The 24,365-nt window shown below is 58.8% G+C and overlaps 5 protein-coding genes across 11 annotated transcripts in view; 3 read left to right on the plus strand and 2 right to left on the minus strand.

The window, feature by feature from the left end:
- CORO1A (coronin 1A) lies at positions 1,787–7,355 on the plus strand. 2 transcript variants are annotated; one of them, XM_021088028.1, is made up of 11 exons: positions 1,787–1,983; positions 3,596–3,794; positions 4,959–5,081; positions 5,180–5,309; positions 5,398–5,582; positions 5,740–5,859; positions 6,064–6,168; positions 6,281–6,426; positions 6,531–6,588; positions 6,683–6,898; positions 7,147–7,355. In XM_021088028.1, the coding sequence occupies exons 2-11, from the start codon at positions 3,597–3,599 to the stop codon at positions 7,249–7,251; spliced, it is 1,386 nt and encodes a 461-aa protein (XP_020943687.1). In that variant the 5' UTR covers positions 1,787–1,983; position 3,596; the 3' UTR covers positions 7,252–7,355. The 2 variants fall into 2 exon arrangements, with proteins under 2 accessions (XP_020943687.1, XP_020943688.1); XM_021088029.1 differs by lacking the exon at positions 1,787–1,983 and adding an exon at positions 2,439–2,907.
- Positions 10,665–16,482, minus strand: BOLA2B (bolA family member 2B). Its single transcript, XM_021088036.1, is given in 6 exon segments — positions 10,665–10,807; positions 11,097–11,194; positions 11,284–11,414; positions 11,417–11,546; positions 15,560–15,629; positions 16,299–16,482. Coding segments are annotated over 6 exon segments (609 nt in total). The 5' UTR covers positions 16,379–16,482; the 3' UTR covers positions 10,665–10,707.
- Positions 11,475–14,483, plus strand: SLX1A (SLX1 homolog A, structure-specific endonuclease subunit). 2 transcript variants are annotated; one of them, XM_021088035.1, is made up of 6 exons: positions 11,475–11,990; positions 12,528–12,579; positions 12,684–13,028; positions 13,889–14,016; positions 14,182–14,266; positions 14,350–14,483. In XM_021088035.1, exons 1-6 carry the CDS (start codon positions 11,803–11,805, stop codon positions 14,377–14,379), a joined length of 828 nt encoding a protein of 275 aa, XP_020943694.1. In that variant the 5' UTR covers positions 11,475–11,802; the 3' UTR covers positions 14,380–14,483. The 2 variants fall into 2 exon arrangements, 1 of the variants encoding a protein (XP_020943694.1); XR_002342910.1 differs by having other exon boundaries at positions 11,481–11,990; positions 14,121–14,266.
- On the plus strand, positions 16,179–19,627 carry SULT1A3 (sulfotransferase family 1A member 3). The gene is given in 9 exon segments (NM_213765.1): positions 16,179–16,255; positions 16,974–17,143; positions 17,229–17,354; positions 17,441–17,538; positions 18,298–18,424; positions 18,532–18,612; positions 18,615–18,625; positions 19,047–19,227; positions 19,327–19,627. Coding segments are annotated over 8 exon segments (885 nt in total). The 5' UTR covers positions 16,179–16,255; positions 16,974–16,995; the 3' UTR covers positions 19,440–19,627.
- Positions 19,772–24,365, minus strand: part of SGF29 (SAGA complex associated factor 29) — a 33,133-nt gene continuing 28,539 nt past the window's right edge. For all 5 annotated transcript variants that reach the window (XM_021088031.1, XM_021088034.1, XM_021088032.1 and 2 more), the window contains 6 exons: positions 22,371–22,435; positions 21,386–21,515; positions 21,165–21,311; positions 20,932–20,967; positions 20,664–20,826; positions 19,772–19,979 (listed from right to left, as the gene is read on the minus strand). In XM_021088031.1, coding sequence (XP_020943690.1) covers positions 19,863–19,979; positions 20,664–20,826; positions 20,932–20,967; positions 21,165–21,311; positions 21,386–21,515; positions 22,371–22,435 — 658 coding nt within the window. In that variant the 3' untranslated portion in view covers positions 19,772–19,862. The remainder of the gene's footprint in view (positions 19,980–20,663; positions 20,827–20,931; positions 20,968–21,164; positions 21,312–21,385; positions 21,516–22,370; positions 22,436–24,365) is intronic.

The following is a 24,365-nucleotide window of genomic DNA, read 5'->3' on the forward strand; positions in this document are numbered from 1 at the left end:
GCCAGTCCATGGCGGAGGGAGGGTTTGAACCAGTCGCTTATAGAATCACATTAATGGCTGTTGCTCAGATGGCCCCTCAGCTGACAAGATGTCCTCCGGTCACACCCGTGGCTCCTTCTCAGCCTTTTAGGTTCAGCCCAAATACTCTGTAAAAAGTAGCAGTGATGAGAGGTAAGATTTATGAAGCACTTGCTATACTTCAGATAAGGTGCAGAAAGCTTTCCATTTCCATAACCTCGGAGTTCCCATCAGGGCTCAGCCAGAATGAACTCGACTAGGACCCATGAGGACACAGGTTCGATCCCTGGCCTCGCTCAGTGGGTCAAGGATCCAGTGTTGCCATGAGCTGTGGTGTAGGTCACAGACATGGCTTGGATCCCGAGTTGCTGTGGCTGTGGTGTAGGCCGGAAGCTGCAGCTCAGATTCGACTCCTAGCCTGGGAACCTCCATATGCTGTGGTCTAGCCATTAAAAAAAAAAAAAAAAAAAAAAAAAAAAAAAAAAAAAAAAAAGATCCATTTCCATAATCTCATGGTAGGTGTGAGGCTGTTACAGCCAGAGAAACTAAGGCTGACAGAGATTAAGGAACCTGCCCAAGATCACTCTGTAGGTGTGACAGCCAGGACTCAAACTCAGAAAGCAATGATTCTAGAGCAAGCCTTCCCTGCCCCCGGTGTTTCTACCTCTATGAGGCAGTCTCTTGGCTGGGAACCAACTCCTTCCTCTTGAGTCTGAAGCCCAGGCTTCCTCCTCTAGCTTTTTTTTTTTTTTGGTCTTTTTAGGGCTGCACACGTGGTATGTGGAACTTCCCAGGCTAGGGGTCAAATCGGAGCTGTAGCCACCTGGCCTACAACCCAGCCACAGCCACGTAAAATCCAAGCCACATCTGTGACCTACACCACAGCTCACGGCAATGCCGGATCCTTAATCCACTGAGCCAGGCCAGGGATTGAACCTGTGTCCTCATGGATGCTAGTCAGATTCGTTTCTGCTGTGCCACGACAGGAACTCCTACTTGGCTCTTTTTCTTTTTGTTAGTTCCCAGACCTGGGGTTGAATTCTTGCAGCAGCTGCAGGCAAAGCTGGATCCTTTAATCCACTGCTGGGGATCGAACCTGTGCCTCCGCAGCCACCCAAGGCACTGCAGTAGGATTCTTAACCCACTGCACCACCGTGGCAACTCTTCTACTTAGCTCATTAGAGCTGTTATTTGTGCCTTGCCTTCCGCTAGCTGCCCAACTCCGACTCCTTCACCTCTATAGCTCCCACCCCTCCCCGCCCAAAGAAGCGCCCAATTATTCCATTTTCCCCCTTGAGGCAGGCAGGGCAGAGGTGCTCCTAGATGCACACAGACCTAGAGAGGGTAAGAGACTCTCCCGGGGCCACCCATTTGTAAATGCAGGGGCCAGGACAGACGCCAGGTCTCCTGCCTGCAGGTGGCTCTCCCTCCTCCTGTCCCTTCCCCAGCTCTGTTCCGTGGGGGCGACAGAAGGCAGGACAGCCTTGGCTGGGGGTGGGCACGGGGGGCCTGTACCCGGGCCCGCCGGGGGGCGCACTGATGGACTCTTCCATGATGGCCAGGGAAAGGGTGGCGAGTAGGCTAGGGGTGGGCTGAAGGAACAGGTTATTTTTGCATTTTGACATTAAAAGATGAGATTGGCAGCCACTGGCCAACAGCATCTGTTTTGGTCTGGCATTGGCAGCGAAGGCGCGGAGCTTCTCCACGGAGGGAGGGAGGGGAGGGGAGGGGAGGCTGCGGTCGGTCCGCTGGGCGAGGCGGCGCCTCGGCGGAGCGAAGGGCTCTCCCCTTTAAGAGCTCCGCCCAAAGGGGCGCTGCCACCCCTAAGGAGGCGGGCGCCGCCGCTTCTCATTCATTGTCTTGACGAGAGCATCCTCAGCGGGCAGTCTCCGGCTCCTCCAGCTCCTTCCTCCGCCTCCTCCTCTCCCTCCTCCGTTTGGGGGGTCACTCCTCTCTCAGCAGCAGGTAAGACCCCCCGGGGACGGGGGCGCGGGACTCGGCATCGCTGCTCTGGGCCACCTGTGGGGCAGGCGAGGGCTTGGCAGGAGCGGGCTGTGGGGGCGGACGGACTGTCAAAGCGAGCTGGCTCGGCGATGGGGACAGAGCCGCTCCACGCCCCGCGTGGAGGGACTCGCCTGAGGGTGCAGGTGCGCGTGGGCGGGTCCATCCGTGTGTCCGGGAGGGCGCGGTGAGGGGACGAGGGCGAGGGGCCACCGCAGCCATGATGGAGGTGGGGGAGCCCGGGGGTCAGGACATGTGCTGGCCAGACTCCCCTTGGCATCTTTGGGCGAGTTTGGGGGCGGGAGGGGGGCAGGGTGGGGTGCACCGAGCAGCTGCCCTGAGCTGGGAGACAGGAAGGGGTTGAGAGCAAAACAAGAAAAGCCCAAGTTCCCCTTTCCGTGGTTTCCGGGCCTAGTACCTGCGGTGGGGGAGGAGGCAGGGTGGGGCGCTGGCTTCCTGTCTCCCAACCTCCAATTTGGGGGCTCCTGGCTCCCCAGATCCAGGCTTCTCACTTGGGAAGGATCCCCCCTTGTCCCCAGACGGGCTTCCCCACACACAGGTTCCTCACCCGCTTTCTGGGCAGGTGGACCCAGGAGCCCCTTGGAGAGTCGCAGGGTGGGCAAGGGTGGCTGGAGCAGCCCCCCCACACACCAAAGGGCTAGGCCAGAAGGCAGAGGGTGAAAGGGTGGAGCTGAGGTGATGGAGGAGAGGCCCGGAGGGTGCTCTTGAGTGGGCAGCACAGGTCCCCACGCTGAGCTGGAAGGTGATGCTGCTGGGCACCAGGACCCGGCCTGGAGCGTGGGCAGCCAGAGGCAGGCCCCTTGGCTTTGCGCACTGACCATCCAGCAACCGTGGGGTGGGGGAACCGTCCTAGCCCGACTCCAAGAAGTGAGTGCCGGCTGCTCCCTTCCCATGGGTGGTTCCAGAGGGGCTGGGGAAGGAACCAGGCCAGGCAGGAAGCAGAGAGGTATATGGAAGAGGAGATGCTCGGGCCCCAGCCATCTGCCTGTTTCTGGTGCCCAGAGGGCCACTGAGCCACTGAAGAAGTGCCTCCTGGGCAAACCCACAAGCCACATCCCTCTGTGTGTCCAGCCCTGAGCCTGGAGGTTGGGAGTGCCTGGCCTTTAGGAGGCTCCCCACGTGGGTGTGAGGGTGTGAAGTTTGGACCCTGTGACTGAGAGACCCCACCCTCCAAGCTGTCCACACGGAAGGCCCGGAGTGTGACCCAGCGGGGGATGAAGGACTCTGTGTCTGTCAGCCACTCAGTGGGACAAATGGGCCGGCACCAGGGGCCACCCCACAGCGGGCTCTGCCCCCGAGGCCGAGGGTACAGGAGCCAGGCTGCGGTGGGTGGGCCCTGCAGATCAGCCAGAGGTAGGGGGGTCGGGCAAGGCCACTGTGAGGGTAGCGGGATGTCAATTACAGAGGCCAGCAGCAGGGCGCCGGGGAGACAAGCTGGGGAAGTTAGCTGAGACCATGAAGGCCAGGCCCAGGGGTGTCCTGGGGGAGACGGGGACCAGTGTAAGGTCCGCGTTGACCCAAAGGGAGAAAAGCCTTCTACTTGTGTGCCCGCCAGGATGAGCCGGCAGGTGGTCCGTTCCAGCAAGTTCCGCCACGTGTTTGGACAGCCAGCCAAGGCCGACCAGTGCTATGAGGACGTGCGCGTCTCACAGACCACCTGGGACAGTGGCTTCTGTGCTGTCAACCCCAAGTTCGTGGCCTTGATCTGTGAGGCCAGCGGGGGCGGGGCCTTCCTGGTACTGCCCCTGAGCAAGGTGAGCGCCTGGAGTCCTAGGTGGCCTCTGGTCATCCAGTGGCCTCTCGGGGGTCCTGATTAGGTGACTGTCACCAAACCTTCCTGGGCCGCAGTGCTATCGTCTGTACAATGGAGCTGGATCAGCTGAACTTCACCCTTCTTCCAGCTCCTACATGCAATGGTTGGGTGGGAGCTGAAGCTCTTTGGGGAGGTGACACAGGAAGGGTCATACAGTAAGTCCTGAAGACCCAGGGCCAGGCCTCCCACGTCTCAGCCTGCAGCTTGCTCCCCTGGGGAGCACAGAGAGGGCTGGGCTGGGGTCTGGGCAGGCCCAGCGGTGCTCTGAGGGTTTGCAGGGACGCTGGGTGGGGGTCCATCTGAGCCTTTAAGAACCCAGCAAGCTCGGACCCCCCGCTCCCAGGCAGGGATGATCCAGAAGCCCCCTCCCCCTGCCCCTGAGCCAGTCCTCCCTCGGATCCTGCCCCTCCTTCATGCTGTCTGCTGACCCCCCACCCCCAGCACACTCCTGTGCTCTCGAGGGGTGAGACAGGAAGGGGAGATGGGCCCTGTGTTGTTACCTTAAAAGGGCCGATGGAAACAAAGAGAAGAGGAAGTGGTGAGAGCTGGGCTTGCTCTTCACACAGGAAGCCCTGCTGCAGCAGCTGTCCCCGGAAGTGGCCGTTTCCAAACCTCTGCTCCCGCCTGGGGGCCACTTATGACAGACGTCCCCCTGTCCCTGTCCTTTTGGGAGGACCCGTTCCCACAGCCCCTCCATTCCCACACACTCCCCTAGGGAACCCCAACCTCAAGACAACGCCCCCATGCCCCCAAGCCTGTCCCCGCCCAGGGCCCTGGCCTGTTAGTCCCAGGGAAGCCTCACTTGGGGAAGCTGGGATGGGGGAGCGGGTCCTGGGCCACAGGGAAAGGGATGAGAAACTGAGATAGAGATGACAGCAGCCTGGCCAGGGTCTGACTGTAAGGCGAGCCCCACATATGCATCCTGCCCTCCCCGTGGCCAGCCCTGCTGAGCTGTCCCAACCCTCCAGCTCTAGGCCCTGCTTTGTCACCTGGCGACCCCACAGCTTTCCCCTCTGTACCTCTCTGAAGGGGTTGGGGAGGTAGGGGTTGGATGGGCTTTGGAGGGCAAAAGCACCCCCCTCAGAGGCCCTGCTGTGTCCTCTAGACTGGCCGTGTGGACAAGAATGCGCCTATGGTCTGTGGCCACACGGCGCCCGTGCTGGACATCGCCTGGTGCCCGCACAATGATAATGTCATTGCCAGTGGCTCCGAAGATTGCACGGTCATGGTGAGTGGGGGGTGGTGCTGGGGCGGGGAAGTGGGGGGCAGTTCAGCACTGGATCGGACATTGGGAACCCCCAGGACTCACTCGCCCCTTCTCTGCAGGTGTGGGAGATCCCTGACGGGGGCCTGACGCTGCCCCTGCGGGAGCCTGTCGTCACCCTGGAGGGCCACACCAAGCGCGTGGGCATCGTGGCCTGGCACCCCACGGCCCAGAACGTGCTGCTCAGTGCAGGTGCCTGGGGGGGAGAACCCGGGAGGGCTGGTCACCTGACAGCGAGGGTGGGAGGCTCAAGGCTTCTGATACTGGGGACATCGCCCAGGTTGTGACAACGTGATCCTGGTGTGGGACGTGGGCACTGGGGCGGCCGTGCTGACGCTGGGCTCGGACGTGCACCCGGACACAATCTACAGCGTGGACTGGAGCCGAGACGGCGCCCTCATCTGCACCTCCTGCCGGGACAAGCGAGTTCGCATCATTGAGCCCCGCAAAGGCACCATTGTAGCGGTGAGTGGCCGTGACCTTTGACCCCGGGGGCTTGCCCCCGCCTACCCATCGCCCCCTGGGCCCCTAGAGGCGGCCCTCTCTAGCTCCCAGCTGGGGCCTGGCCCTGAAGGTGCGTGTGCGGATAGGTGCCTGACCGACCCCCTCCCTTTCCTTCCAGGAGAAGGACCGTCCCCACGAGGGGACCCGGCCCGTGCGAGCTGTGTTTGTGTCTGATGGCAAGATCCTGACCACCGGCTTCAGCCGCATGAGTGAGCGGCAGGTGGCGCTGTGGGACACGGTGAGTGCTGCGTGGGGAGCAGAGCCAAGCCTAAAGGCTTGGTCCCTGCCTTGCCACGTGCCTGGCCGGATGGCCATGGCCTCAGTTGACCCACCGTGAGATGGGGGTTTCTGCTGGTTGGCCTCTGAGCCCCCCACCCCACCCCTCCATCACTGCACCTCCCAACGTGGCCCATCTCATTGTTACTCCCACCCGTCTCTGCAGAAACACCTGGAGGAGCCGCTGTCCCTGCAGGAGCTGGACACGAGCAGCGGCGTCCTGCTGCCCTTCTTTGACCCCGACACCAACATTGTCTACCTCTGTGGCAAGGTGGCCCAGGCGGGCAGGGGGTCGGGGGGAGCGAGGTGGGCAGAGGGGACTTGGAAAGGACCGTGATGGCTGGAGGCATCAGTTGATCCTCCCTCGCGCCCACCACCTGCAGGGTGACAGCTCTATCCGGTACTTCGAGATCACTTCCGAGGCCCCGTTCCTGCACTATCTGTCCATGTTCAGTTCTAAGGAGTCTCAGCGTGGCATGGGCTACATGCCCAAGCGTGGTCTGGAGGTGAACAAGTGTGAGATTGCCAGGTGACTGCCCCGGTCCCTGACCTGAGCATGCTGCTTGGGCAGCGCTGCCCTTCGGTCCCAGTGCAGCAATGCTGTGGGCACTGCTCACCCGCCTGTTTCCACAGGTTCTACAAGCTGCACGAGCGGAGGTGTGAGCCCATTGCCATGACGGTGCCTAGGAAGGTGATGCTCCCGCGCCCCTCCCCGGGCTCTCGGAGGGACCGGGTGCTGGCGCGACACGAGCATCCTCTTAACCAGCCTTGGCCTTGCCCCACAGTCGGACCTGTTCCAGGAGGACCTGTACCCGCCCACCGCGGGGCCTGATGCTGCCCTCACGGCCGAGGAGTGGCTGGGGGGCCGGGACGCCGGGCCCCTCCTCATTTCCCTCAAGGATGGCTATGTGCCCCCAAAGAGCCGGGAGCTGAGGGTCAACCGGGGCCTGGACACTGGGCGCAGGAGGACGACACCAGAGGCCAGTGGTGCTCCCAGCTCGGTGAGAGGCAGCCTGGGAATCAGGATGGGAAGGTGGGGCAGGTAGGGCAGGGGCTGCTACCGATGTGGTCCCTGACCCAGGGGAAGGAGGCTGGGGCAGCCCAGACTCAGCCTCGGAAAACAGGTTTCAGGCTTATAGGCCTGCGGCTCTCTGGCTGAGAGACAGAAGGGCCCAAGCCCTGGGGTTCTTGGGAGGAGGCTTAGCAGCCAGGAAGGAGCTGGGCCTGACGCAGCCCTGGATCCCCCCAGGATGCCATATCCCGGCTGGAGGAGGAGATGAAGAAGCTCCAGGCCACGGTGCAGGAGCTACAGAAGCGCTTGGATACGCTGGAGGAGACAGTCCAGGCCAAGTAGAGGACCAGCAGCGGGGCCGATGGCATCTCACTCCCTCCACTCCCACACCTCAGGCCGCAGGGGTAGATAAGAAAATAATAATAAAATGGCTTTATTTTCTGGTATCGCTCAGACTCTGATGACTGGTCACTGGATGCAGGGTCTACTGAACTGACCTGTCCTTGAGCTTCCCTCTCCGTAGCCTTGATGAAACGGACCCATGGCAGGCACCCGGGAGATGCCTCCAAATGCCCTGGACCACAGACAGGCACAGACCGTGGCGAGTGGGAGCCAGGCCACGCCGATGTGGGTTGAGAGCCCTACTGTTGTCCAGCTGGTGGGTCTGAGCGGCTTGGGGCTCCAGCCTGGAGCCTCAGGCATTCTCACACTTACCCCCAATCTGCCTTTCCTAGTCAGCCACAGCAGGCTGCATGCAACTGTACTTACACTGCTGCTTGCGGGAGAAATGAAACTAGCACCACATGGCGTCTCTCAAACTATAGGTCCAAGGGGTCACAATAAGGGGCTTTTTGTTAGGGCCGCACCCCTGGCATATGGAGGTTCCCAGGCTAGGGGTCCAATCGGAGCTATAGCTGCCAGCCTACACCGCAGCCATGCCAGATCCGAGCCGCGTTGGCGATCTACACCAGAGCCCACGGCAATGCTGGATCCTCAACTCACTGAGCAGGGCCAGGGATCGAACCCACATCCTCATGGATCCTAGTCGGATTCGTAGCTACTGCACCACAAGGAGAACTCCCTAAGGGGTCCTTTTGTAAGAAGAAAGCTTAGAACCAAAGCAACGGGCCAACCCTAGCCTACAGGTGGGGGAGCTGAGGCACAGAGCAGGAGAGGCGTCTGCTGAGGGGCAGATCCCGAGTCATGGCTAAGACTCCCCTTCTAGTTCAGAGACTTCCCTGCACAATGCTGCTGCCTCAAGCCCTGTCTGTGGGCCTGGCCTCTGTGAGAGGGCTTAGAAGTGGATTTTTTTTGTTTTAAAGATCAGACTCGTAGTGTATGGAAGTTCCCAAGCCAGGGATCAGATTCAAGCTGCAGTTGTGACCTAAGTGGCAGCTGCAGCAATGCCGCCAGATCCTTAACCCACAGGCGAGCAGGGCATTGAATTGCTGTCCCACCCAGCTCTGCCAGGATGCTGCCAATCCTATCGTGACAGTTGGAACTCCTGGAAGTAGATACATAGCTTTTGGGGTCACACCCGCAGCATATAGAAATTCCCAGGTTGGGGGTCCAATCGGAGCTACCGGCCTATGCCACAGCCACAGCTCCTTGGGATGTGAGCTGTGTCTGGGACTTACACCACAGCACATGGCAACGCTGGATCCTTAACCCACTGAGTGAGGCCAGGGATCAAACCTGTGTCCTCATGGATACTAGTTGGGTTTATTACTGCTGTGCCACAATGGAACTCCTGGAAGTGGATTTTTGATGGCCAACTTGGCAGGTGACACCCCCCCACACCCCACCCCACCAAGCTGGGACACTCTTAGGGATGAGTGTCCAGGCCATAGCAGGGCTTCGTGCATCCATGCGGGACCACAACGAGGACTAAACGTCCCACTCAAAGTCCCACCTCCCTTCGGCATGCCGTACAAATGTCCCTGTCTGTCCAGTTGGGTCTCAACCTCTCTGCAAGCCATGTGACTGTGGGCAAGTCACTTCTCTCCAGGCCTCAGTTTGCTCATCTATAGAATGGGGAGGAATGCCACACCAGCTCTGGATGTGGATGCAGGGGGTGGATCCAATCAAGGGTGTCGTGCAGAGAGAACATTTGGAGCCTGGGTCTCAGCCTCCAGCTCCCGGGGACAATGGGCCCTCCTAGCGAAGCAAGACTTGTGAGCAGTCACTCGTTCTCCTCCCAGCCCAGGGAAGCTGAAAAAAAGTTCAGGAACAGATCCTTGAGACCCAGAAGGGCTAGCACCTAAGCTCCATGACCTCCAGCTTTAACATTCTCCCTCTGATAGGAAAGAGGGCGGGAAGCGAGGAATGGCAGTAATTTAAGGAAACTGGCCTTGAAAATAGGGGAATAGGGTGGGTGGGATGGTGGAACTCTGTAATGTCTCCCCCTCAAAAGGCCTTGATCCCAGCTGAGTTACTCGCCATCCCTCCTGGGTCTCGGGGGCCTCATCTGTGCCAGGCCTAACCAATCCTGGCACCTGTGTTTAAGGCTGACACTGGGGAGCTCCCGTTGTGATGCAGCGGAAATGAACCTGACTAGCATCCATGAGGATGCAGGTTTGATCCCCGGCCTCCCTCAGTGAGTGAAGGATCTGGCATGGCTGTGGCTGTGGTGTAGGTCCTAGATGCGGCTCAGATCTGGCGTTGCTGTGGATGTGGCGTAAGCCAGCGGCTACAGCTCCAATTGGACCCCTAGCCTGGGAACCTCCATGTGCTGCGGGTGTGGCCCTAAAAAAGCAAAACCAAACCAAACCCCCCAAAACCAAAATAAAACCCCTGACACTAGGACATCACCTGCCCCTATTCTGTGGCTCTGGCTGGCCTCATTCTCGTGCTATCTCTATGCCCCGCCCAGCCCTCTATTCCTGAAACCTCCCCACCGCCCCAGGGGCAGCTGTAGACACATCAAGGCCAGGGCCAAAGGGTCACTGAACCTTCTGCAGTGACCTAGAAAACACCAGCAGTGCAGATGTTGGGAAGCCCCTGCTGGGGTACCAGGTCCCTGAGGCTGTGAAGGGCTGGGGGAACTGCCAGAGGAAGTGCGGATCTTCTGTTACGCCTCTGACACTGGGGTTATCTTGGGGGACAGGGAGAGATTTGTTAAATTGCCTAGGACCCTGAAACCCTGAGCACTTTCTCATCTATGCATCTTTTTTTTTTTTTTTTGTCTTTTTGTCTTTTCTAGGGCCACACCCACAGCATATGGAGGTTCCCAGGCTAGGGGTCTAATCGGAGCTGTAGCCGCCATCCTGAGCCAGAGCCACAGCAACGCAGGGTCTGAGCCTCGTCTGCCACCTACACCACGGCTCATGGCAACCTGGATCCTTAACCCACTGAGCGGGGCCAGGGTTTGAACCTGCAACCTCATGGTTCCTAGTCGGATTCATTAACCACTGAGCTATGACGGGAACTCCTTATCTGTTCATCTTGAAGGAGGACAGAGCAGGAACCCCCAGCAATGATCAATGAATGGGGCGGGGGAGGGGGGGAGAGTTGGGTGGGTAGTGGCAGTACCCCTAGGGAGTCCACCAAGAATTACAGAGTAGACCTGTGAGGCCTACCCTGGAAGGGACTTTAAAGAGAGAACTTTCACTTTATAGACACAGAGGCCTATGTGTGGAGAGGGAGTTGCCCAAAGTAAAACAATGGAGAGAGTAAGAGGTAGGGAGAAGCCAGGCCCTAGACTCAGCCTCTGCATGCTTCCCACCCTCCTACACACACCACACTGACACAGAAGCTGGCCCTGATTCATAATTTAATAGGTGTGTGGGTCTGGTTTCCTTATTTTTGCTGCTCACGGGCCCACTGCTCTGGGGTCAGGGTTTTCTGCTCAAAGGCATGGATGTGCGGAAGCTCTTCCGATAGGCACGTGTTCACAAGCCTGGGAGAGAGATGGGGTTAGAAAAAGGCACGTCAGGGCCTGGGTCGCGGTCCCCAAAGCTAGAGTGAGCCGGGAGAGTGGAGGTGCCCTCAGCACCTGGAAACTAGAGAGGCAGCGGGCTTAGATCTTAATATTTGAAGTAGAGGCCACAAAGGTGGGATCCCTGGGGTCGTGGTTTGCGATTCTGGGCCACACTGGCGGGCGTGAGGGAGTCAGGTTTTGGGGAGTGGCCAGGGATGTGGTCCCGGAAGCGGGATTGCTTTGAGTGAGGTGTCCCGAGGGGTCTCACCGGTGTCTCTGAAGCAGAGGCTTCCCTTCGAACTTAGCCGACACCACGAGCACTCGGAAGCTGGACGCACAACGATTGGGAGTCGTGTCCTCCACTTCCTACGGGGCAGAATGGTGCGGGTGGTGCCAAAGTCGCCCCCCAGGAGCCCTGTTGCCCTCGTCGGGCAAGTCTAGGCCGCTGAACTCACCACGTGCTCAGCCTCTAGGTCCCGCTGCAGCTTCTCCCGGAGGTAATCGGCGCTGAGTTCCATTGCAGCAGCCCAGCGAGGGCAGCAGCCCAGCGGGGACGGAACCCCAGCCCGGACCCCGGCCACACTGCTTCCGCCCTTACTGGCGCCACTTCCGCTGAGACCTCTACTTCCGCCCTTACTAAGGCGTCGGTAAACTCAGCACTTCCGTCCTCTCTCAAGCCCGGTTTTCCAACAATCCTGGGGGGTTCTGCTCCTAACATCTGTCAGCCAATGAGAGTCTGCATAAGGACCGAATCGGCCCCAGCGGACGCCCATTGGTGCCTGCCGTCTGCATAGCAGCCTGGGTTCTGTGCGCCGGTTTGAATACCCTAGGTCCAGCTAGGAGAGGGTGCACTAGCCTGCACTGCTGTGGCCTTTAGGGTACTCGGGATCGCCCCAAGCGCTTTTTCCTAGACAAGCATCTGGCAGCCCTGGCAAGCCTGCTCTCTCCAGGGTCACAGGCCAGAGCAAGTTCCAATGGGCCCCGCGGGGGTCGCGGCGAGGGCCGGGCGCTTCTTCGGCGTCTACCTGCTCTACTGCCTGAACCCTCGACACCGAGGTCGCGTCTACGTGGGGTTCACAGTCAACCCTGCTCGTCGGGAGCAGCAGCACAACGCGGGCCGTAAAAAAGGCGGGGCCTGGCGGACCAGTGGCCGCGGGCCTTGGTAAGAGGGAGCTGGCCAAAGTCAGGAGGAGGGCTTCGTGGAGAAGGCGTGGCCCGGCGGGGGAGAGGCCGGCCGAGAGGGGCGGGGCCAGGCCAGTGACGGTGGGCGGGGCCAGCATGGAGGCTGACCCAAGGGGCTGGGTGCGGGGTCCTAGGGACTAGAGAGGGCCTATCGCGGGGATGGAGCGCAGGAGCACTGTGAAACTTGGCTGTGGGTCTCAGAGGAGGGGGTTGGGTGGGCAGGGGAATGATGATCTAGGTTTGGTCCAGCGACAGGGAGCTTGGTGAACAAGGCTGGGTTGGAACAGAGGAAGCCTGGAAGGGAGAGGAACTGAGAAGGGCAATTAAGTACCTGTGCCTGGGGGTTAACCTAAGGTTAGCAGGTGCGAGGAGACGGGGTAGGGCCTCGTGGGCTAAGCTTGAGGTCAGGTGTGATCCACTTTTGCGTGGGACTGGAGGCGCATTATGACTAGGGCTTTCAGTTTGACACCAGATGGGGAAGGGATCTCACAGGCTGCGCCCACTTTCTCATCCCCAGGGAGATGGTGCTCATAGTACACGGCTTCCCCTCCGCGGTGGCCGCCCTTCGGGTAAGAAAGGAGATGGGAAGGTGGGAGGACGCGGTTGAGGGGCGGTGCCTAGGGCTTGAGGCCTTCCCTGGGCGGCCCTGAAGCTCCATACCCCCCACCTGCAGTTCGAATGGGCCTGGCAGCACCCGAAGGCCTCGCGCCGCTTGGCCCATTTGGGTCCGCGCCTGCGCGGCGAGGCAGCCTTCGCCTTCCACCTGCGCGTGCTGGCACACATGCTGCGCGTGCCCCCGTGGGCGCGCCTCCCGCTCACCCTGCGCTGGCTGCGCACCGACTTCCGCCAGGATCTCTGCCCGCCACCGCCACCGCACGTGCCCCTGGCCTTCGGGCCTCCGCCGCCCCGGGCCCTGGCCCGGAAGTGCGGCGCAGTTCCCTTGGCCAGCATGGAGTCCGAGTCCCAGCCGCAGCACGCCGCGGAGGCTCTGTGCACCGTGTGCGCTTGCGCACTCCAGGTGAGCCGCTCCATCTGGTCCCCTGGTCAGGAGGTGTAGGGTTCACAGGGCTTAGGATCAAGCTGTTTGTTGAGGGCCTGAGCAGCCCACTGACACACTTTGTCCACTCTGCCCCCATCTCTAAAAATGGGGTTCATTGTGCTTGTCGCCATTCCCACGCCAGTCTGCTCCCGCTCAGGGCTTTGCCCTTCCCCTTTGACTGGAAGGTTCTTCCCTAGACCTTCTGTGCTGATAAAGTGCCACCTCTCTTTTGTGAGGTCTTGCTTGCTCTCCATCTAAAACTGCCACTCTTTCGTGTGTACTTTCCTGTCATCCTTTTATTCTTCTTCTTTTTTTTTTTTTTTTTTTTTTTTTGGTCTCTTTAGGGCTGCACCCGTGGCATATGGAGATTCCCAGGCTAGGGGTCCAATTGGAGCTGTAGCCGCAGGCCTACGCCAGAGCCACAGCGACAAAGGATCTGAGCCACGTTTGAGACCTACACCACAGCTCACGGCAACGCGGATCCTTAACCCACTGAGGGAGGCCAAGGATCAACCTGCATCCTCATGGGTGCTAGTCAGATTGGTTTCCACTGAGCCAGGATGGGAACTCCTTTCCTCTCTTGTTTTTGAGACCTAACAGTTCTAGTTCTGGCTGCCCTGGCCATAATCACTGCTAACACCCAGAAAAAATTGGCCAGCTCAGTCCTCGTGGGCAAGTATTTTAACCTCTCCGTGCCTGTCTCCTTATCTATAAAATACAAATAATAGTATCATTGGCCTCCTAGGATTGTTTTATGGAAGTGTCTAGAAACTCTGAGTGACCGTTGGCTACATACCTACTCCCTGTTTTCTCTCTTACCTGCTTGCCACCTCTGACAGGATGAAGAGGGTCCCCTGTGTTGCCCCCACCCTGGCTGCTCCCTCAGGGCGCATGTGATCTGCCTGGCAGAAGAGTTCCTGCAGGAGGAGCCAGGGCAGCTTCTGCCGCTGGAGGGCCAATGCCCTGGGTGAGTCCAGCACCCCTCCGCCAGCCTGGTGTAGCTCTGGGAAGACGGTGCCCAGTGGTCCAAGTCCAGGCCTGGGGCAGCCGAGTCCTCATCTTGGCACCCAGGTCCTGGCCTGGAGGAGGCTTGTGATCCTGACTGTCTCATACCAACCACACCTCTTGGTAGCTGTAAGAACTCAGTGCTGTGGGGAGACCTGGTCTGGCTGAGCCAGATGGGCACCGAGGAGGAAGAGGACTTGGAATTAGAAGAGGTGAGAGGTGGCTTGGGCCCCAGCCTCCCTACCCCACACCCCGTCTCCTAGTCTGTCTTTGACCAACCCTCTTGTCTCCCCAGGAACACTGGACTGACATGCTGGAGACCTGATCCTCAGCGTCCCCAACTTCCGCCCACCCTTTACCCATTTCCCCCCCCACCGTGGCTCTGGGAAGTTTTTACTAGAGTACAATAAAAAGTCTGAGTTAAGAGTACCTTCTTGTGCTTCCTGGGGGGCAGGTGGGGTAGGAGGCAGAGGCCCTGTTAGTCACTAGGGCCTGAGGAGAATTGGGGGGGGGTGGGATTGGCCCCAGCATGGACTAGCCTCCCAGCTCTCCCCAGCCTGCCTCTGAGGCCACACAGTTCTTTGAGGGCTTGGGAGACTCACACCCTTGACACAGAACCCACCCTGCCCCAGTGCCCAGCTTGACTCTTGACTTTAATCCAAATATTGAGACAGTGGAATTCTCAGTGGCTTTAAAGATCCAGTGTTGTCACTGCTATGGCTCAGGTCCCTGCTATGGCGTGGGTTCGATCCCTGGCCTGAGAACTTCTGCATGCCGCAGGCATGGCCTAAATAAATAAATCAAAATAGCAAAGTTGAGGAGGAGTTGAGGGAGCACTCTCCTTTCTTAGGGGGGGAGTGTCCTGTGGCTCTCTAAGCCCAGTTCCTTTTCTTTTTTTTTTTTAGTCTTTTTTAGGGCCGCACCTGCAGCATATGGAGGTTCCCAGGCTAGGGGTCTAATTGGAGCCACAGCCACCAGCCTATGCCAGAGCCACAGCAATGCGGGATCCAGCTCCTTGAAACTCCTAGGGTTATTCAACTTCGGCCTTCTGGCTCTTTTTTTTTTTTTTTTTTTTAAGGGTGCACCTGCAGCATATGGAAGTTCCCAGGCTAGGGGTCGAATTGGAGCTACAGCTGCTGGCCTACACCACAGCCACAGCATCTCGGGATCCACACTGCGTCTGCGAACTACACCAAAGCTCACGGCAACACCAGATCCTTAACCCACTGAGCGTGGCCAGGGATCAAACCCGAAACCTCATGGTTCCTTGTCGGGTTCATTAACCACTGAGCCACGACAGGAACTCCCTTCTGGCTCTTTTCTATCCTATGCTGCCTCAAAAAGAGCCTCCCCTGCTGGGCTCTGCCCCCGGCCCATCACCCTGCCTATGCACATCCCTTTGGACCGGCCTGTGGTCAGAGCCAGATATTCTTGGGCTGCCTTTGGCCTGAACCCTTGGCATCTTCAAGGCTGGCCTGGAGCCAACAAGAGGCTGAGCATCTTACCTTTCCCCTCCAATCCTCTGCCCTTTCTAGACGGGGTCCGTTAGAAAAAGGTGTCTTTTGGAGTTCCTGTCTTGGCGCAGCAGAAACAAAACCGATTAGGAACCATGAGGTTGCGGGTTCCATCCCTGGCCTCACTAAGTGGGTTAAGGATCCAGCATTGCTGTGAGCTGTAGTGTAGGTCACAGATGCAGTTTGGATCCCATGTTGCTGAGACTGGGGCTGTGACGTAGGCTGGCAGCTACAGCTCTGATTGGACCCCTAGCCTGGGAACCTCCATAGGGTGGATGCGGCCCTAAAAAGCAAAAAGAAAAAAAAAAAAGCAAGCTGTCTTGACACTCCCCTTGCGGGCCTGGAGTTTAGAGGGCTGGTCAAAACACCAAAACACAAAACTACTGTGCCCGCTGTCTTGTTTTGGTCTTCTATTTTCTACATAGTAAACACACATCTTGGGTTTTCAGGCCCGGCTAAACTTGGTTCCTGCTGGGGCTGAGGAGAGTAGCAGAGGGGCCCCGCCCCCCCCAAACTCCACCCTTTCCTTCCTGGATGACAGCCACATCCCATTGTGGCTCCAGAGCCCTCCCACTTTGGACCCATAAAAGCTTCGGCTCAGAGATCAGTTGTGCAGTGACCACACCATACCCCACTCTAAGCCACAGGACACAGAGGTGTCACAAGGCCAGGATCCAGAGAGGGCAGGTGAGAGCTAGCTCGGGGGTGGGCTGGGCTGGGTCTCCCTCACCTGGCGCTGTGGGCTCCCCTCTGGCTTCCATCCTGTCTGCTCCGGCTCTTTCCCTGTGGATGGTGGATTGCCTGCTCCATCTGATGACTCCAGCCCGGCCTGAATCCCCCTCCCCTCTTCCTCCGCTGAGTCACCAGTTTGGCTCATTGACTGTGGCCCCCTAAACAAGCTGTTACTCAACTGGCTGTTTCTCTCCAAGCTGGGGTGGGAGGCTGGGCAAGCAGGGTCAAAGCCCCAGCTGGCCTTTGGGAATTTTCTACCCAAAATTCCCAGGGGCCCAGGGAGTTCAAGGAGGGGACAGCAAGGAGGCCTGGAGCCAAAGCAGGTCAGAAAAAGCTTGGTCAGAGAAAGCTGGGGGCTGAGACAGGCAGGCCCTGGAGTAGTGATTTTTTTCAAGTGCACACTGGAGCACCCCCGGAGAGCTGCCACAAAACTGGTATGTGGGCCTATCCCCACAGAATGATTTAGTTGATTTGGGATTTTAAAAGCCCTGCAGGTAAATAAAAATGCAGCCAGTCTTGAGCCACTGCCTGAGCACTGAACCTGGCTTTGAATCCCACCATACCACTCCCTAGCTCCGTGAGTGCGCGCAAGGCTTGGTTGGGCTCCCTCGGGCTCACTTTCCTCACCCTGAAGCGAGCATTCAGTAAAAGGCACTGTTGGGATGTTGTACAGGGGAGGAGAGCGAGCTCGCAGCATGGAGCCGGTCCAGGACACCTACCGCCCGCCACTGGAGTACGTGAAGGGGGTCCCTCTCATCAAGTACTTTGCAGAGGCACTGGGGCCACTGGAGAGTTTCCAAGCTTGGCCCGATGACGTGCTGATCAGCACCTATCCCAAATCTGGTAGGTGATGAGGGCACCCCCCCCTTCTCCTGGACTGCAAACCCCACCTCAGTCCTGCTCACCTCCCATTTCCCTCCCTCTCCAGGTACCACCTGGGTGAGCGAGATCCTGGACCTAATCTACCAGGGTGGTGACCTGCAGAAGTGTCAGAGAGCCCCCATCTTTGTGCGGGTGCCCTTCCTTGAGTTCAAAATCCCCAGGTGTCCCACAGGTATGTAGCTGGGGGCAAGCACAGTGGAGGGAGGCAGGACAGGGTGGGGCTCCAGCTCAGCAGACTTCTTCCTACCTGTGGCCTAGGTTTTGAGCTGCTGAAAGATACACCAGCCCCACGGCTCCTCAAGACACACTTGCCCCTGACCCTGCTACCCCAGACTCTGCTGGACCAGAAGGTCAAGGTGAATGGCAGAGGAAGGAGGCTGCTGGGGTCATCCCAGCTGTGGCCCTGCCTTCTGGAAAGATCTCCTCACTTCCTCCAGCCTGGTCTCATGTTAACTGGGGGCACCGGCCTGATGCTTTGGTTGGGGTGGGGGTGGTCAGATGACCCACGAAGTTGAGACTCCTGTGCGCAGAGTCTGGGTGCTCAGGGGCCTGTGGAGGAGGGGCTGGGAGAATCCCGCCAGCCTTGTTCCAAACCTGGGCAGAGCAGCACTGAGGGGATTAGATTAGTATAAAACACGGTTCCAGGAGTTCCCGTCGTGGCGCAGTGGTTAACGAATCCGACTAGGAACCATGAGGTTGCGGGTTTGGTCCCTGCCCTTGCTCAGTGGGTTAATGATCCGGCGTTGCCGTGAGCCATGTGGTGTAGGTTGCAGACGCGGCTCGGATCCGGCGTTGCTGTGGCTCTGGCATAGGCCGGTGGCTACAGCTCCGATTCGACCCCTAGCCTGGGAACCTCCATATGCCGCGGGAGCGGCCCAAGAAATAGGAACAACACAAAAGACAAAAAAAAAAAAAAAAAAAAAAAAAAAAAACCACGGTTCCAGACTGCAGCATCAGAGCAGGGTTCCAGTCCCAGCTCAGTGGCGCCCACACTGCAGGTCGACAGTAAGACTGCCTTAGGCCCCCTTCTCCCTTGGAGGGATGCTGTGAAGGGTGGGACGCCTGGCACGCCGCGTGGTTACAGTGCCGGGGGCGGGGGTCCTCTGCCCCTCCAGGTGGTCTACGTCGCCCGCAACGCAAAGGACGTGGCCGTCTCCTATTACCACTTCTACCGTATGGCCAAAGTGCACCCTAACCCTGGCACGTGGGACAGCTTCCTGGAAGACTTCATGGCCGGAGAAGGTGGGGCTGACTTTGGAGGAAGGGGTGGGGGCGGAGCCGGGGGGGGGGAAGGCACCAGCTGAAACAAATGCCCACCCCTGTGTCCACGTCCCCTGGCTTTTCCCCAGTGTCCTACGGGTCCTGGTACCAGCACGTGCAGGAGTGGTGGGAGCTGCGTCACACCCACCCTGTCCTCTATCTCTTCTACGAGACATGAAGGAGGTGAGCAGCCCTGCTTCTGGGTCCTGCCATGACACACGTAGGGAGGCAGAAACCTGGTGGCGACGTGCCAAGGCCCTCCCAGCGTGCCCTCCCCCAGACCAGTCCTGGATTCCCTGCGCAGGACTGAGCGCCCCCAGCCCCGCCCCCCACTTCTCTCCCAGCACTGAGTCAGCAACACGAGCAGGCCCCAGAAGCTGTTTACCGCCCTTGCTTCAGTTACGAAAGAGGACTGTGCCTCCTCTCACTTCAAAGGAACCAGCCATCTGTACTCAAGGGTCACGGGTGGAAGGCAAAAAGAGAGCCAAGGAACACAGTGTGAGGTCTCCGAGTTGAAGAAGGGGCCAGAGCCCCACAAGGCGAGAGCAGGGCGTCCCTTCTGGTGGCTCAGAGAGCAATACAAGCCTCCCCTCTGCCGTCCCAGAACCCCAAGAGGGAGATTCAGAAGATCCTGGAGTTTGTGGGGCGCTCGCTGCCAGAGGAGACGGTGGAGGACATCGTCCAGCACACGTCCTTCCAGGAGATGAAGAACAACGCCATGACCAACTACCGCACCCTCCCCTCCGACCTCCTGGACCACAGCATCTCGGCCTTCATGAGGAAAGGTGAGAGCCACGGGTCAAGGGCTGCAGCTGGAGCCGGACTTGGGGCCTCCTCTGTGGCCCAGACCCCGCTCCTACCCCCCACCCTTGCCCCCTCCCCAGGCATCACTGGAGATTGGAAAAGCACCTTCACAGTGGCCCAGAACGAGCGCTTTGAGGCCGACTATGCTGAGAAGATGGCAGGCTGTAACCTCCGCTTCCGCTCGGAGCTGTGAGTGGTGGCGTTCACGGAGGAGGGGTGTGAAGCAAGCCCGGCTGGAGCCTCAAGGATAAAATCTGGGAGTTTCCTGGCGGCTCAGCGGGGTAAAGATCATGTGTTGTCACTGCTGTGTGGCCTATAAACTTGTGCATGCTGTTGCTGTGGCCCAAAAAGGTGAATAAATCAAATCTGATGTGTGTTCAATAGAGAGCCTTCATTGGAAGCAAAGAGCAACCCTGAGCTAAAAGGGTAAATGCCTGCTGGGAGCAAATGAGGCCGACCCCCAAGAGGCCTGCAGCTCGCCCTGTATGGGGAGGGGAAGGGGGTCTGGAGAAGTAAACCCCGGGAGACACGAGGAAGAGTATTTATTTGGTCACAGAATCTTGTGTTGCATCCCCCGATTTAGGGTGTCAGGCGACTGAGAGTCTGACTGGCTGCTTCACTTTTTCTTGGGCTCCTTACAAGCCACCACGTACCGCTGGGCCACATTGAGCGGGGGGGAGTAACCATCTGCATAGGAGGTGTCTTCAAACAGGACTGAATAGTCATCCTGGGGCTGTGGGCGGGGACAGACATCGGACTCGTCAGAGACCTGCAGGCAAGGCTCCCCAAGCCTAGACCGATAGGAACCTTTGGTGTATGGGCCCCCAGCCTCTCCCATCCTTGTCACTGGAGAAGTCTGGATGCTTGAACCTGGTCCCTGCTACCACCGAGCTCTTTCCTCGCAACAAAGGGCCGCGGGCAGGGGACAAGGAGCAGGGAGAAGGGAGACTCTCGACCTAAACGGGTGAGGCCAGCTAGAGGGTCCGCTGTCTTGCGGGGAGCCTGTGTTAAAGGAACCAAGAACGATCTAGAGGAAAGCAGGCAGGGGTCCTGGAGGAAGAGGGGAGAACATCCTTTAAATTGCCATTGGGTGATGGGTGACCAGCGCGTCCCAACGTGGTCAAGAGCATTAGGGAGAGCAGGTCAGCCAAGGAAAGGGTCAAGGGTCCCAAGCCAGGCCCTGGGCCTTCCCATCTCAACACAAAAGCGAGCTTGGACCAGGAAGGGTCAGGTCCCGTTGGGGCTGCAAAGAGGAGGACTGGCTGGCGCTCCCCCCGGGAGTCCCAGGGCGGACCAAGCAGAAAAGAAAGGGCAGAGAGGCTGTGAGGGAGGATGAGGGGGAAGGCAGTGGGAAGATGACCCTGTGGCCGGTCAGGTCAGCCGGTCCCGGTTCCTGGACCCGGGGGAGACGCCTTACCCGCTGTGGGGGTGTGTGGATCAGGGCACGGTAGAAGCAGGTGGTCTGGGGATACAGGGCCAGCACCAGCTGCTCCTTCTGGAACAAGGCCTCGGGGTCCGTCTCCGGGTTGGCCTTCCACTGGGGCAGTGGGATGATCCGCCGGCGGCTCAGTGTGTGTCTCCTAGGGGACGAGGCCTTAGGTCAGCCCCCGGCCAGGTGGGGACCCCATCCCAGCAGCCTGGCTGCCCCCCAGGCTTCCAGGGCACCCCGCTGCCAGCACACTCACTCTTTGCCTTCCTCGTCAATGTCATCTACCTCATACCTGTGGGTGAACAAAAGGAAAGCAGGATGCAGGGAGCTGTGCAGCCGGGCAGGAAGCCGTCAGGAAGGGGAGGCGGCGGCTGGGAGGGGAAGGAGCCCGGGAGAAGCAGCTTTCCCCCACCCTGCAGACGGGTACCATTGGCAGCCCCGGCGGGTGTGGTGACAGGAGAGCAGCCCCAGGGCTGGGCATCCACTCACTTGTTGGTGGCATGGCTGTAACTGACCACTTCGGCCAGGATCCACTGCTCATCCCCGTCCACGGCCTTCACTCGGGCAGCCACCTTATCTCCAGGTTTGGCCACATAGTCCCCAGAAGCTGGAATGGCCCCACAGAGGGGTGGGGGCCTAAGGGTGCAATGAGATGTTAGTTCTGGCCGCTCGCCGGCCTGCCCTCCCACCCCGCCCCGTCCTGCCCTCACTTGTCACCAGGCTTCCCGATCCACAGGGGCAAGGTCATGGCTGACTGCTGCAGCAGGGTCATCAACACCCCCCGGCGCATGGTCTTCCGAGGGGGCTCCGAGTCATTGTACAGGCCGGCGATCTTGGCCGCTGTGGGGAGGAAGGGAGCCCTGAGCTGGCAGGGACAGGGGGCCGCCGGGGCCCACCCTCGCCTGCCTGCATGGGGCTGTCAGGGCTCAGCCTGAAGTCCCACCGCCCAAGTTCGCAGCAAGGGCCCAGGTGGCGCCCCGCCTCTTCCGCTAGATCCTGAGGGTGAGAGACCACCCAGCTCCAGGGCGGCCCTGGAAGGGGAAGGAACTAGAGAGGGCAAAAGCTGGGGTTCTGAGAAGCTGGTCATGTTCCAGTTCCTGCTCTGGGTGAGGGTCAGTTCAGTGAGTGAAAATGCAGTGAGCTCTCCGTTCATTGTGTTCTTTTCGATATGAACACAGAAGTGAAGTATGTTTTAATTCAACAACAAAGTTAAAAAAACTCTCCCGTGTGGATGGACTCCTGACCTCCGCAGGCACGAGTGCACACACCCGGCCACTTCAGACAAACCCGGCTGGCCGTGTGACAACACTTTTGAAGGGCAAAGGACTCTCCCTCCGGGGGTTCACTGACAGAGCAGGGAGGTGGGAAAGCCGAGGTGGCCAACAGACCTGGAAGCCAGTGCCAGGCCTGGAGGAATGGCTTCAAGACACCCAGGTTCTCACCACAGCAAGAATCGGGAGGAGGTGGCAGGAGAGGAACACACTCGAGGAGGGGGCAGAGAAGGCACTGTGGTCCCCAGGGAGCACCACGGATGATGCCCATCCTCCCAGCCCAGGCTGCCCCGGGCGCTTCTGTCAGAAGTTCACGGGCTCGTCACACTGGGCTGGGGCTACAGGCCCCCCTAGGGAGACACGACTGCTGCTCTCAGGACCCCTCACTCCACTGCCGCCGCCGGCTCTGTCGTCTCTAACTCACCAATCCGCCTCTCTTCCAACAGAGACTTGATTTCCGCAATCTTATCTAGGGCTTTCCGGAGGATGCTGAGGGTGGGCAGAAGGGAGAGAAGAGGTCTGGATGAAGCACAAGGCAGACTTCCTTTCCTCCTCGCAGCAGGCTGGCTAGCTCACGCCAACCCTGCCGTGGAAACTAGAAGACCCTGAGCATGTGTTTTTTAATCTTAAAAGCACTGGCGAGACAGGGAGGGTCCCGGAGAGGTAAGCAAAGCCGCCGCCGCCTTCCCCAAGCGCACCTGCCAGATCCTGAACACGGGCTGCTGGGCACCCGCAGCCTCGAGCAATGTCTTGTTCAGAGGACAGAAGTTAAAATGTGCAGTCTGCCCCAGCGGGACATGTAAGATGAGACCCTCCAGAGGGCTGGGGGGTCCGGGCCCAGGGCAGGAATAGGGGTGGATGGAACTTGTCCCTGAAAGGCGGCAGCCCAGGAAACTTCTGGAGTTTGCTTAGAGTGGCCGAGACCTAAGCAACCTGGCAGAAGTGCCCCCAAATCCTGGTGGGAAGAAGGCGCAATCCTTTAAACCCCGGGGACTCTCCCCTAGACCACTTCGCCAGCAAAAAGCAGCAGAGTACCCACCCTGGGTTGTTCATTCCCCCACCCATCCCTCCGGCACGCCTGTCACAACCGCCCACATGGCTCTGAAGGCCCTGGTTTAGGAGGAGAGAGACCTCTGAGGACACCCCCCCACAGCGTCACAGGACGGAGTCCCTGAGTGTGTGACTCCTGTGGGCTTGTCAGGAGAGGCCGGAAGACCGGGCTGAAGTCTTGGCAGAGGGAACTGGGCAAACCACGAGGAGGACGGACACCCTGCCCGGTAGCCTTGACGTGTCAAAGCTCAGCGCGGCTGGTGTGAGACACGTGGCTGATGTGGGTGAGGCACTGGGGCGCGGGGCGAGCAGGCAGCCAGGAAAGCAGAGGAGGAGTAAAAGCCAGGGGGCAAGTCTGATGGTTGCTGCTGGGCCTGTCTGGAGGACATCCTTTCATGGAGCGTGTCCGAAGCTGTGTTCTCTAAGACATTAATGCAGTGGCTCTCGGCCAGAACTAGTGGGTCTGGGATGGTGACATGGGATATTTACACAGTATGAAAGCATCTCCCATGAGACACTTATCACACAACGGCAAACAGCCATCACTGGACACAGGAGGAACCTGGAGGAGCTCACCGTAACCAGCGTGGCAGTGTCCTCTGCCTTCCAACACTGGCCAAGGGCAGTATCACTTGGTGCTATTACCTCCGAAAGCGTGAAACCTGATTCTAATCCCGAGGAAACATCAGACAAACCCAGCTGAGGGGCATTCTACACTGGCGTATGATCGCAAAACGTCAAAGTCATGAAAGCCAGAGACATGGAGTTCCCATCGTGGCTCAGCGCTAACAAACCCGACTAGTATCCGTGAGGACGAGGGTTTGATCCCTGGCCTCACTCAGTGGGTTAGAGATTCCGTGTTGCCACGAGCTGTGGGTGTAGGCTGCACACGCGCAGCTCGATCTGGCGTTGCTGTGGCTGTGGTGTAACGTGGCAGCTACAGCTCTGAGTCCACCATTAGCATGGGAACTTCCATGTGCCACCGGTACAGCCCTAAAAAGAGCAAAAAAAAAAAGAAAAGAAAAGAAAAGAAGACAGCCTGGGAACCGTTCCAGGTTGAAACAGACGAAAGAGACATGAACACTAAACTCAATGCTGATCTGCACCAGAAAAATGTTCTTTTGCTATGAGGGTCACCAGTGGACAGTGATGAATCTGAGTTAAGATCTGTGGATTAGCTAATAGTTGCATACAAGCGTAATTCCCGATTTTGAGAAATGTACTGTGGTTAAGAATGTTCTCATTTTTAGGAAATGCTGACATGTATTTAGAGGTCAAGCAGCATCATGCCTCATGTCTGCAACATAAAAGGTTCAGAAAAAGATTTGTGAATAGCCATACAGAATGATAAAGCAAAGGCGGCAAACTA

The sequence above is a fragment of the Sus scrofa genome, chromosome 3 (assembly GCF_000003025.6).
Source record: "Sus scrofa isolate TJ Tabasco breed Duroc chromosome 3, Sscrofa11.1, whole genome shotgun sequence".
Taxonomy (NCBI): Eukaryota; Metazoa; Chordata; class Mammalia; order Artiodactyla; family Suidae; genus Sus; species Sus scrofa.

Coding starts and splice junctions, on each gene's coding strand:
- SLX1A (XM_021088035.1), top strand. CDS start 11,803: ATGGGCCCCGCGGGGGTCGCGGCGAGGGCCGGGCGCTTCTTCGGCGTC. Junction 11,991..12,527: donor ACCAGTGGCCGCGGGCCTTG/GTAAGAGGGAGC, acceptor TCTCATCCCCAG/GGAGATGGTGCTCATAGTAC. Junction 12,580..12,683: donor CCGCGGTGGCCGCCCTTCGG/GTAAGAAAGGAG, acceptor CCCCACCTGCAG/TTCGAATGGGCCTGGCAGCA.
- CORO1A (XM_021088028.1), top strand. CDS start 3,597: ATGAGCCGGCAGGTGGTCCGTTCCAGCAAGTTCCGCCACGTGTTTGGA. Junction 5,583..5,739: donor GCAAAGGCACCATTGTAGCG/GTGAGTGGCCGT, acceptor CTTTCCTTCCAG/GAGAAGGACCGTCCCCACGA. Junction 5,860..6,063: donor AGGTGGCGCTGTGGGACACG/GTGAGTGCTGCG, acceptor CCGTCTCTGCAG/AAACACCTGGAGGAGCCGCT.